The sequence below is a fragment of the Daktulosphaira vitifoliae genome, unplaced genomic scaffold (genome assembly GCF_025091365.1).
Source record: "Daktulosphaira vitifoliae isolate Bord-2020 unplaced genomic scaffold, ASM2509136v1 Scaffold_1, whole genome shotgun sequence".
Taxonomy (NCBI): Eukaryota; Metazoa; Arthropoda; class Insecta; order Hemiptera; family Phylloxeridae; genus Daktulosphaira; species Daktulosphaira vitifoliae.
Window position 1 is genome coordinate 59,741,633 of NW_026099572.1, and position 13,453 is coordinate 59,755,085.

General features: G+C 27.8%; 2 protein-coding genes across 3 annotated transcripts; one reads left to right on the forward strand and one right to left on the reverse strand.

Annotated features, from left to right (window-relative positions):
• Positions 1–369: 369 nt before the first annotated feature.
• LOC126895240 (uncharacterized) lies at positions 370–12,967 on the reverse strand. Of its 2 annotated transcripts, XM_050666877.1 has the most exons (3): positions 12,450–12,967; positions 2,314–2,782; positions 373–1,491 (listed from the first exon to the last, which is right to left on the reverse strand). In XM_050666877.1, exons 2-3 carry the CDS (start codon positions 2,757–2,759, stop codon positions 630–632), a joined length of 1,308 nt encoding a protein of 435 aa, XP_050522834.1. In that variant the 5' UTR covers positions 2,760–2,782; positions 12,450–12,967; the 3' UTR covers positions 373–629. The 2 variants fall into 2 exon arrangements, with proteins under 2 accessions (XP_050522833.1, XP_050522834.1); XM_050666876.1 differs by lacking the exon at positions 12,450–12,967 and having other exon boundaries at positions 370–1,491; positions 2,314–3,232.
• On the forward strand, positions 6,895–10,970 carry LOC126894798 (zinc finger MYM-type protein 1-like). Its single transcript, XM_050666072.1, has 4 exons — positions 6,895–7,146; positions 8,586–9,386; positions 9,429–9,808; positions 9,905–10,970. The coding sequence occupies exons 1-4, from the start codon at positions 7,144–7,146 to the stop codon at positions 10,968–10,970; spliced, it is 2,250 nt and encodes a 749-aa protein (XP_050522029.1). The 5' UTR covers positions 6,895–7,143.
• Positions 12,968–13,453: the final 486 nt, after the last annotated feature.

Below are 13,453 nucleotides of genomic sequence, written 5' to 3' on the forward strand. Positions count from 1 at the left end.
TAAACCCTTGATAAAATTTCTCTATCAAAATTGATTGAGGTTTTTCTTTGGGTGTATAATTAGTATTTATTCATATATTATATTTTACAATAAAAGAGCTACTAATCAGGATATAATTAAAGAAATAAGAGTTGATGTTGCTTTTGGAATAATCCACCAATTTCTATAATGAAACACTATCTACAGATTTGTATCGAAGCGTTTCTTATGATAGTGATTTTAATCACTGTCAGATATCATCTATACTTGTCCCATCTATGCCTCGTCTACACTGTGCCTCGACCCCACTGTGCTACCGTTTTTTATTTTATTATAATCCAATATGATGGATAATAATGCTATTAGTAATAAAAAATTATATTTTTATATCTTAGTGAAGTATTTTTTTTACTATGTTGTTTTAATTAAATTTATACAATAGACAAGATATATGATAATTGTGATAAAATTATTAATAATTATTATATAATAATATGAGATATAATACACATAGTTCTATAATGATATGACCAATTTCAGACTTTTTATTGTCGATGATAGAAATTTATTGAAGATATCTACTTTTACATTCAATTCTTCGATACTTAGTGTTTACTATGTAGTGAAGAATAAGTAGATAAATAAACCATCTATTTCACAGTAAATTTATGAAGTTTTACATCTAAGCTTTTGTTGTGACAGTCAACTTTTTTGAAACCCAAATCTTCATAACATGATTTGTAAACATTTTCACAAAAAGTGTTAAAAAATTTACACGCTTTATGATAAACTTGGATTGGCCATTGAAAATTTGAAATTTCTATTGAACTTACTGAACTCTTAAAATCATATATTAGTTGAAACATTTCATAAAAAGATTTTTTCATTAAACAACGGGATTTCATGTATCCCAAATCACTATATAACTCAATACGAAGGGCATCACGAAACTTTAAAAAAACTATTAATAGTCTTTTAACTAGTTCTATTTTTTTTATATCAAGTAGGTCGTCATTATAAACTTGAGAAAACTCATTGTTATTTAATAAATTGATAATGTCTGCAACCCATTTTAATATTTTCTGTAAGATTGAATAAGAGCTGTAGCTAACACTCCATATTGATGATTTATTTAGAGTAATTAATGATTTATATAATCCTTCAACCATTAACTTAGATTTGTTGAATGACTTAAATAATTCAATCAAACATTTGTAGTAGAAATCATATGCAACTGTATTGCATATATGCAATATACTAGATAACAGAACGCAATAGTTTTTCATTATTTCTGTATATCTACATCTTAACAATTGTGTTACATGCTCCTTTTTTATTCGAAAATTCATGTGATTAATTTCACCTTTTAATATAAAATCTACGTTGAGTTGTTTACCATTATAAATTATATATATGTGATCCATTTTTTTCCAACCAGTTTCCTGACGAAGAATATTGAGAGCTTGCATTCCATCATTTTGAACTAGTGATGAATCTATTGGAGGCATGAGTCTATATAAAACAAAAATACTTTGAGTATTACTTAAATGTATAGATTTATAATAATATTATACAATATTATTAATGAGATAGTTGTTTACTGTCATTCAGTTTAATCTTGTAAACATTAGTAAAAATATAGTATTCTTATTAAAATATTAAAAATATATATATTTTTTTGTAATAACATTAATAAATCACTATTTTATTATTTTATAGTATTATTTTCATAATTTTCAATGGGCTTATTAAAAATTTTAGAAATCGAAATGGATAAATTTTATTACACACGAGGCTAAGTAGATATATATACATAAGAACACACATAATAAACAATTATAAATATAAATAACCACTAAAAATATTTAAAGTTAAATTAAATTTTATCGTTGCGAAATCTTATTAGATATAAATGTAATACAATTAATGTTTAAATAAACTGTAATAAAGATTTACTATATTCATATTTCATAAGATTTATTTTTATACAAGCTATTGAATATTTACCATACATTTTACAAAGTGATTACTTAATTTATGCTTTAAATGTAAACTTATTATATTTAAAAAATATATATTTGCAGTAATTTATATTCAAATATAAAATTAGATTTTAAATTAAATTGTAAGAATTCTTACTGTAGTGTTTTGGGGTTAAGATGTTCTAAACAATTACTAAAATATTATCTTTGCACAATATTATTAAAATGAACTATTTTAATAGATATTATTAAATATTGAATTATTATTTTATATAAAAATAAACAAAACAAATTTCTTGTATTCAATTGTAAGATTAAAATATAAAAATATTTTAAATTTAGTCATACTTACTCAGGTGTATTAGGGTTAAGAAATTGTTCAAAGCCAAGCTTTCTGTACCAAATTTCTATAGTTTCATCGTAAAATGAATTAAGTTTACTACATGTTAAATACACTAAGTAAGAGTCGTTTTCATTATAGCATTCTTTAATTTGAATTGTTGTCGAATTGATATTTATAGAAGTGTCGATGATATTACTATTTTTTAAGAGTTTGTTTACTTTTTCTGATGCTTCTGAATAAAATTCATTCAAATTCTTAAATTTCTTCTTTGACTCTTTAAGATTTGGTAAGCTATTGAGATCAAAAGGACTAGTCTCTAATATTTGTTGTAAGACATATTGTTGAAAAAAATCGATTTCTTCAATTATAGGATTGGTTACGATGCTTCCATTAAACAAAAATTTTACGTCTATGTAGCTTATAAACATCATAGCATTGTAAAGATTTTCAAACATAGTCTTAGAATTTTTTACTTCTTCTGTAAGCAACGTTACACAATATATAAAATTTTTTGATAAATTTCTATTTTGAAATTCCTTACATTTAAAGATAATAAAATTTATATATTCGAGAAAGTTTTTTAGTATATCTGTGTACTTGTAATTGAGTACATTTATTGTATTAGAATAGTTATCTTTGAAATCATTTATGTACAGATCTGGTTGGAAAACTTCCAATATATTTATAGTGTTATTTGAATCTTGTATTAGTTTTAGATTTAGCATTTCATTTGATCCAATTTGTGAATGTAAGTGAGACACTACTCTTTTAATGTAATTTCTATAATCCTTACGATAATCATTACAATGTACTTTTTCATTTAGTTTTATAACAAAAAGGATAACAATTGTTGTAATGAACAAAAAGTATTCCATTATTAATGAAATACAAAAAAAAATTAACTCATTTGAATCTAAGGGAATTTCAATTTGAACTTATTCCAATGTGTTCATTATTATTTTATATCATAAATTTATTGGTAAAAAATGTGTATAAAAATATAAATCTATTTTTTTACGAATGTATTAGAATCACAGTGATTTATTGTTATTTTTTAAATAATTTTTAATGAGACATGTAAACTATTTTTAACTTCCTTATGTTATAGTATACAGGGTGATTGGCTAACAATGTCTCACGTAATATCTTTAAAAATACAAGTGTTATAAATAATTTTTTCTTTTAATCATTATGGATCTTTGATGAGATGTTTCCCAAAAAAATATAAATTTCTACCATCATCCCTTATGCTTAATACTTGTATCAACCTCATATTTTCAAATAGGATCTCTATCTTTTTTTATGCCATTAGATTTAGTTTAATAAAAAAAAAATATTTTATTTTATTTAATATTAAGGGCTACTAATATGGCTCTCTAAAGTTTGGGGTTTATTAAGAAAAAATCATGACAAACTCGAACGTTGTAGATCGTAAATCCATAAGTGCTATCAGTTTTAAGTAATAGACTAGCTGCATTGTCAAACTAAATCGATAGCTTTTATCGCTACATAAAATAATGTGACCGTGTTGGAAAAACTACAGCATTTTTTCTTCAAATAACGTAAATTTTAAAATAGCATATCTTGTTTAAAATTCATAATTTTTTATTTTTATTTTATAACGAACAAAAATATATAAAAATAATATGGGTTGCCATTTGAAAATCTGAAGTTGATACAAGTTCTAAGTATAAGGGATGATGATATAAATTTAATTTTTCTTGTGAAACAACTAATCAAAGATCAATAATGATTAAAAAAAACGGTAGCAGAGTGGGGTCACGGCATAGTATGGACGTGGCATAGTTGAGACAAGTATAGATAATATCTGACAGTGATTAAAATCACTATCATAAGAAACGCTTCGATGCAAATCTGTAGATAGTGTTTAATTTTAAAAAATTGGTAGATTATTTCAAAAGCAACAATAACTCTTATTTCCTTAATTTTTTCCCGATTAGTTATTTGATTTATTATTATAATATATGAATAAATAATAATTATAATAATTAAATTTAGTATGAAATTGATATTCAATAATTTAATATTGTAATTTTTACGGAGATATTATAAAAATAATAAAGTCGTAGTATATTTCTTTACTTTTAACGCGTATAAAAATTTAAAATTTAAATAGCTTGACGCAATACTTTACAATAAAAAATGTTTGTTACTTATAATAAAGTTATAAGTTTTATACACTGGACTACAAGGAACATTCATCAGAAACAACTATGTACTTTTCTAAATCAACTTTTTAGATGTTTTCAAATATGCGATTAAACTTTTTCTATCACTTCTAAGTTAAATACACGTTAAGTGTATTTTTTTTTTTATTCTCATTATTTATCGAAACGAAGTATGATTTAAAATGAACATTTATTAATGTATGTATTATTATTTATTATTTATAATCATTTATTTTTAATTTTCAAATAATTTTTTACAGTATATATGAATTGTTTTATTACCTATAATATATTGTTTTACTATAATATACAGAAAGATATTATACATCAGAATCAGTGTAACAAAACTATATCTAAAAATGTTATTATTAAAATCAGGAAAATTCAAAAAGAGAATATAGTAAAATGTATTGGATATAAGGTTGACGCTTCTTAATGAGGTATTCCCTTTAGGCCTATTCAAAAATTATTTTAGGAGGGTATTTAATATTTTAGCTTCGATGCGAAGCTGAGAAAGTATTGGTTTTACTAAGATGTGTTTTTTTTTTTTTTTGTCTGTTACCACTTTTTCTCAGCTCTCACCGAACCGATTTCTTTTAATGATACGTCAAAAGATAACAAATCGTATCTAGTCGAAGACATTACCCTCAAAAATTGAAAAAAATCCCTCGTTCCCCGTAAATGGGGGAAACCTCCAAAAAAATTACAAATTTAAAAATCGCTAATTTTCGAAATTTTTTCAATTTTTTTTACTAAAAACTGCCGTAACTTTTTCAAAAATGAACATATCAATATAATTTTTTTTTATATAGATGCTTGATGTCTTCACCTATCATTTGGTATATTTTTTTTGTAAATTTGATCCTTTATCTACCCACAGGGGGGTTTTAAAAAGACAACTTTTTCACAAAAAATTAACTTTTTCAACTTAACTTTTGAAAATGTTCCGGAAGGTCTGACACTTTTATATATATCTTAAATTAAAGCTNAAGGTCTGACACTTTTATATGTATCTTAAATTAAAGCTAATGTAATGTACTTTATTATGATTAAAAAAAATTTCGGACTTTATTTTATCTTCATGATGAAAATGGCTACCGAATGCTATTTTCGTGTGAAAATTTTCGATTTTGTATTTTACATTTTTAACTTTAAAGTGCTATAACTTTTTGAAAAATGTATGGATCAACACAATTTTTTCATGAGAAGTTATTAATAACGAACTAGCAGATCATGTTGCTTTTGGAATAATCCACCTATTTTTTAAAATTAAACACTATCTAAAGATTTGCATCGAAGCGTTTTTTATGATAGTGATTTTAATCACTGTCAGATATCATTATACTTGATCCAAATATGTCACGTAACCACTGTGCCGCGACCCCCCTGTGCTGGGTTTTTTTTATTTTTTTTTATTAACTTTGATGACTGTTTTCACCATGAAAACAAAATAAAGTCTGAATTTTTTTTTTTATATTTAAGTATATTAAATAAGCTTTAATTTAAGATATATATAAAAGTGTCAGACTTTCCGGAACATTTTAAAAATTTAAGTTGAAAAAGTAAATTTTTTGTGAAAAAGTTGTCATTTTGAATCCCCACATGTAGGCAGGTAAAAAGTCAGATTTATAAAAAAAAATACCAAATGATAGGTAAAGATATCAAGCATCTATAAAAAAAAAATTATATTGATATGTTCATTTTTGAAAAAGTTACGGCAGTTTTTTACTTTGTTAAACATGTTATAGAAATTTTTTTGTTAAAATTAAAGTAATGATGAAAAAAAGGACATTAGGTCCGTATATATTAGAAGTTGCCTAAAAAAATATTGATAGCGCTGGTTCAAGGAGGGCCCATAACTCCAAATACACCCCTGTTATACACAAAAATTATTAATAATCTATTTATAACAATTGTGTTTATATTATAGAATAATTTAAAAAAAATTTAGCAGGTTATTATACGTGGCACATTGTAAAAAATTTAATTTATCATAGATGAATCCCAATTCAAACGATAAACTCATAGACTCATACATCATAAAAAAAAAAACTGTACTGTTCTGATAATGAAAGTACAAACTTTTATAATTATAACTCTCTTGAAATTTATAAATAACATATAATATTCCTCGATAAAATATAGTGTTATATGCATAGGCGTCATTTGGGGGTGGCAAGGGGGGGCAGTTGCCACCCCTGAATTTCTGGACCCAGTATTTTGCCACCCCAGAATTTTGAAGTAAAACTTAATTATTTCCAATTATCTAATTAAAAAATATTCTATACATGAAAGATTCTTGTCAATAATAAAAATGATAATAATGCGTATGCGTATCAGTCCTGTGTTCGCGTATGTAGTAGGGCGATGGTTAGCTGGCACGGCTGCGGGGAAACACCTGAGTGATGACACCGCGACTGTGTCGTAATATTGTTATTGGATATAAATATATTATGTACATATGTACAAAAAATGTTTACAGAAATAGTACCCTTATCAACGTCGCGACAACATTAACAAGCTATACTAGTTCCCTAGAAAGATTATCGGTTATTTCCATCTTAAATGGTATAGCCACTATTTTTGCTATTGAGCAGAGTTAGTTGCTAGAGTAGCTTTATGCCAGTTTTTTATTTTTGTGATCAAAGACATGGTAAGTTTATAAAATTAATTTTACAGGTTTAATTAGTTATGTATAAGTACGGTATTTTAGTTCTTTATCGTATTATTCACTATTGTCAGAGCCGGCTTGGTAAAATCGGGGCAACGTGCAAAATATTTTTGCGGGGCCTATTTAGTGGTTGAAATTTTTTTAAGACCTTTTTTTTTTTTTGCTCGTCCCTCATCTGAACCGCTTTCAAGCCGGTCCTGGCTATTCTATCAAGTATTTTACATTAATAAAATTTTGTTTTGAAAGATTCTATACAACGAGTTTATATCAACTGTAATCAATCTGTTCCACACCATATAGCTACTAATTTTTCATAATAGGTATACTTATAGTCAGGCCCCCCACACGAATTTTTGAAGTACGATACTGTAAATAAAAACCGGGCCCTTATTATTTATTTAAAGACCTTTTTTTTTTTTTTCTTATTCATATTTCTGCCGGGAACTCAAAGAGGCCAGGGCCCCGGTTCCATGGTACCGACTGGCCCCCCCTTGTGGGGGTCCTGCTTATAGTATTAGAGTATAAGGGGATATGGGCCAAATTAAATGCAGATTCAAATAAAGCAGATCAAATTAAATAAAAATCTTTATCGATCCAAGCCTACACATTTTTTTTTATCCAGATGATTTTTTGATTTGAAATAGCTTGTGGTCTTAGTACACTAAAATTAGTTCTCAACGGATCAAAAAAATTATGCATGCCTTAAATCCACAAATAATTCATTAAATGTCAATTTGTATTTAAACCCATTAAAATTGATTATAACTGTTATCTTAGTGTTTTTTTGTTTCATAAACTTTTTTTATCACCTCAGAAAAAATTAATATTTAAAAAAGTTTTAAATGCATTTAATTCATTCTTTTTTCCAAAATACATTTAAGTTGTAATGCAAATAAGTACATTTAGAATTGAAGACCTTGATGCGATGTAGAGAAAACATTTTTAATTTTTATGAGTATATAAAAAAATGGTTGTTGAGGTGGCAGAATTAAGTATTCCGTGTATTGAATTGGATCCTAAATAGCTGTAGTATACAAAAAATTTACAAAAATTACAATAAAACCTTACTGTGTTTATCTTTAAGAAATAAAAACTCCTAATTGTCGTCCTCCTTGTGATCATAGGTCTCATATGAAATATGCGTTACACAAGCATATTCGTAATAGTGTGTTTTCTCTATTTTTTTTGTATGATATAACTTAATTATATTATTTAATTTCATAAATTCATTTCGGCCAACTGTATTAAAGAAAAAAGACCATTTTGCCAACAAAAATTATATTTTGGGAAGGGGCAAAATGCCACCTTGCCACTTCATTACTACACCTCCGCAAGCAATCAAACAAAACAATAAACCTATTCGCAAAAATTTATAAATTTGGAATTCAAAAAGAACCTTATTTTGCTATTTGTTTTTATAGTTTTCTCAGAAAAATAAAAAAGGACAAAGTTCGTTGCTGTCTTACTTTAGCTCAGACCCTGCGAGTAAGAAGAAACGGTTAGAAGATGAACCATTTGATGGAGTTGCTTTGGAACATCAACCAGAAGTAGAAGATGTATTAGGCTTATCAGTCGCTCTCTCAACCACAACTTCTAAGGGTAATTCTCCTTCAAATGAAATACAGAGGCTCAGGTCTTCCTCCAGTACAACTGACCAATTAATAATTGGTCCAATTAATAAACGAGATCCTACTCATGGACCAGGTATGGCCAAGACATATTTTAAGGAAGGTTCATTTCAACCACAGGATTTAAATTTCCCTCAAGTGGACGGTAGGAAATTTAGGCCAGAGTGGTATAAAATATTTTCTTGGCTGGAATACAGTATTTTAACAGATAAAGCGTTCTGTTTTGTCTGCCGTTTGTTTTACAACTCTGAAGAAAATAATGCAGAAGATGTATTTACCCTCACTGGATTTTCCAAATGGAAGAAAGCTGTAAACGCGTTTAAGAAACACGAGAATAGCAGCTCACATAGAATTAGTAACATTAAACTCAATTCTCTAAAAGAAGCAGACAAAAGTGGCACTGTTATAGAAAAAGTACATCAGCAGTATTCAGAAGAAGTAAAAGAAAACAGATTGTACCTAGAAGCTTTGTGTGAATCGCTGATATTTTGTGGTAGGCAATCTATTGCTTTGCGAGGTCATGACGAATCTACAGATTCGAAGAATAGAGGAAACTTTTTGGAGCTTATGAAGCTTCGTTCTATAGATAACTGTGTAATAAAAAAATTCTTCATGAATAATCAAAAAAAATTTCAGTATACCTCACCGACTTTCCAGAATGAGCTATTGTCAATTATTGGGGAACAAATTAAAATGCACATTGCCAAAGAAGTTAAAGAGGCAAAGATTTTTGCCATTATAGCAGATGAGACTCAAAACATAGCAAAACACGAACAAGTAGCTATTGTCTTAAGGTATGTTAATGACAAGTTAGAAATTCATGAGTCATTTGTAGGATTTTACCGTACTAAAAGAGCTGACGGCGTTTCACTGGCCAATGAACTGAAGAATGTTTTGATTTCGCTGGACTTGAACCTAAAATACCTACGTGCTCAGTGCTATGATGGCGCCTCAAACATGAGAGGCCCATATAAAGGAGTGGCAGCTATAATTATGCAAGAAGCTCCAATGGCAATGTACATTCACTGCAACGCACATATATTGAACTTGTGCATTGTAAGCTGTTGCACTCGTATTACTTCAATATGAAACACGTTCTTTGTACTTCAAAGTCTTTATAACTTCATTGCGAAATCAACTAAACGACATGCTGTTTTTGAAGAAATTCAAAAAACTTTTCAAAGCCATGATGGTGGAACAGTAACATTAAAATCTTTAAGTGACACTCGATGGGCTTGTCGTGTCGAAGCCGTACGCTCTCTACTAGATAATTTTGATGCCACTCTTGCAACTTTACGGGAGATTTCCGAAAAAGACAATGATAGTGGTGGACAAGCCAATGCGTTATTGAAAAATATTGAGGACTTTAACTTTGTATTTGACCTTTTATTGCTCAAAAGAGTTCTATCCCAATGTGATGTACTGTCAAAAACACTTCAGTCAAGTAGTGTGACTTATGAAATTGTGAAATCTGTAAAAAACAGCACTCTTGATGTATTAAAATCCTTCAGAACACATGAATTTTTCACAAAGTTGTTTGATCACTGCACAGACATCACTGACAAGTGCGGGTTTAAAACCGCCCAACTGCCAAGAAATAGCCGAATTCCACTAAAAATTGGTGGAGGAAGTAAAACCCCATTTGAATCTGTAGAGCAGTACTACAAAGTATCAATCCTTTGGCCAGTTATTGATATCCTAATCGAGGAGATAGAGGCTAGACTTCAAGAAAACATCCTAGATGTACTTAACCACTTAAGTGGAGTTCTAGGTGGAACCGATGTAGACACAGCCTCTGTGCAATATGTGTCTAAATATTATAATTTAGACAACGAACTTCTTCTATCTGAACTTAGATGTTTCCTTAAAATGGAAGAATCAAGAAACATATCAATTCAAGAAAGAGCTGACGTTTTTGTTCATAAATCTTTGAAAAATGTGTTTCCTATGCTTTTTGAACTTTTTCGTTTGTTTTTCACGATTCCAATGAACTCGGCTTCATGTGAAAGGTCTTTTTCATGCTTGCGTCGATTGAAAACATACACCAGAAGTACAGTTGGACAGGATAGATTATCATCTTTGGCTCTTTTAGCCATCGAAAGGAATGTAAAAGTAAACATTTCTAAAGTTATTGATGATTTTGATTTAAACCGAAATAGAAGACTTCATTTTGTATGAAAATGAATATAAACATTGATTATTATTAAAAGTTTTTTTATATTTACTTAATTTCTCTCTTTTATAATTCAATGGGTTAAATAAGGTTTAGCTAGTAAGGTAAGTGATTAAAAAATATTGTTTTAAGGTAATTATGGCCTTCCATATATGGGAGTTAGTTTAACAAATGTTATTTTTGTAAAAAAAAAAAGGTCATTTAGGCTAATTAAATTTGCCACCCCAGATAAAATATTGAAATGACGCCTATGGTTATATGCAAATGCAAAATAGTGTCATAATAAAAATACATATTACACCATATAATTAAGGTTCATAATAAACGTATGAGCAGAAATGAATCACTGTGCATATTAAACCATGCGCGTAGACTTAAAAAAAAAAAGCTCGTAAAATGGTGAAAAATTAATGGATTAAATTAATTTTTTTATCATACCTCAGGAATGTCATTGGGCGGGTCTAATGAAAATTTCAAACCATAAGTCGTAAAACAAAGCGAGCGTTTTTCTCAAAAACGGTCGAAATTTTAAAACACTCGGGGGCGAGTGGCAAAATTTTCCGACCTTCGCCAATAATTTTTCCGGAGTCTGTTGACTGAGTACTTTCGTCGAAAAAAAAAAATTNTTTCCGGAGTCTGTTGACTGAGTACTTTCGTCGAAAAAAAAAAATTTGAAAATCCGAGCACGCTAAGTAATTTTTCCAGAAAAGCGCTTTTTTCCTTGTTCTATTATATGTAGATAATAATGTAATAAAAAATGACTAGTCGAGACAAATGTTGGACCCGTTTTTTATAAACTGTTTATATTTTTATACCAAGACGAGTGGAGGACTGAGACTAAGAAACGTCTGGTGGTTATAATAACAGTATTCACTCCTCACCTCCTATCATTCCTTTAAATTTAAAGTAACTTTTGAAATACTGGTCCAAAAGTTGTTATAAGCCAACAATTGAGAAACAATTACATATTTTTCTTTTTCAATAGCTAGTTAAATACGTATGATGCCATTTAAAAAGTTAACGCTTCTTTAAGTTTTAAGGGCTGAAAATAATAAATAGCAGATAATTGGACATACATATATAACTAACAATAGCAAAAAAAAACTCACAAAAAAATTAATATTTTAAGAGAAATTGAGTGGCTAGCATTAAAAGAATTACTCTGTATATATTGCTAATAATTTAGTGGTGTATGATGAACGAATTACTGTGTATGTAAATTGTTGCCGCCTAGGCTGTTCTAGAAAATCCCAAATAAATATGGAGAACAGAAGTTCGCCGTACGGCTTAAAATAGGGGCAACTTTTAATCAACAAAAATTTCTTAATCAATTTAAAATTTGTTAAATGAAAAATATTTTTTGTTTATCCAAAATAGGATTGTTTAACTCAATAAATATAACGAAATAATTCAAATAACAACAACCAATTTTTTATTATTGCTGAATTAAATAATTAATAAATATGATAATCCATACTACTTACATTTAGTTATGCTCCATATGAATAAAATGAATATATAGTAGTAATACAATACCCGAAGTTTTATTGTAATAATGTATCAGCCAATGTAAAAGAAAAAAAAATGAAAACAACTGTATGCCTTTAGAAAATAATATGGATAATGTATTTTGACATAAAACTTGAACAACGTATTTTTTTATCTTACAATAATACAAAAAAAAAATAACACTTAACTAACAAGCCAATTTAACCTAACACTGTATAATTTTACAACAGGTACATACACTACATTTTGAATAAAAAACGACCGAACAACACGGGCCGCTGATAAGGCGTCCTAACAGCTGATAGCGCACAATCACTACCAGCTGACCACACCCAACCAGTGCAGCTCTCACACTTGGCGCGAACATAAATATCCTATAATATTTTGACAAATTTGATCTTTAAAAAATGTATTTAACACATAAGTTCGCTTACAAGAATATTTTAAATTATATTATGGTATTTAATATTATAAAAAAAAACAATTTTTTAATTTTGAATCGTATTATAATATTTTATATAATGAGATTTAATAATTAACTTTAAATAATTTTAAATTAAAATTTTTTGTATAAATAAATGTAAAGAATGGTTAACTAAAATTTTTATTTATTAGTATAATATTAATTTTTTATTAATTCTGCTCTCTGATTAAACATAAACGCTGTTTTTTAATTTAAAAATTTTTTTGAACATCCTGTAAACATTATAGTTAATTTTGTGTAAATATTTTAGCTTCGATGCGAAGCTGAGAAGGTATTAATTTTACTATGATGTGTTTTTTTATTTTTTTTTTTTATTTTTTTATTTTTTTTTTTGTGTCTGTGAACGCTCAATCTCAGCTCTCGCTGGACCGATTTTGATGAACAATATGTCAAAAGATCACAAATCGTATCTAGTCGAAGACATTACCCTCAAAAATTGAAAAAAATTCCCTCGTTCCCCGTAAACGGGGGAAATCCCCCAAAAAATTACAAATT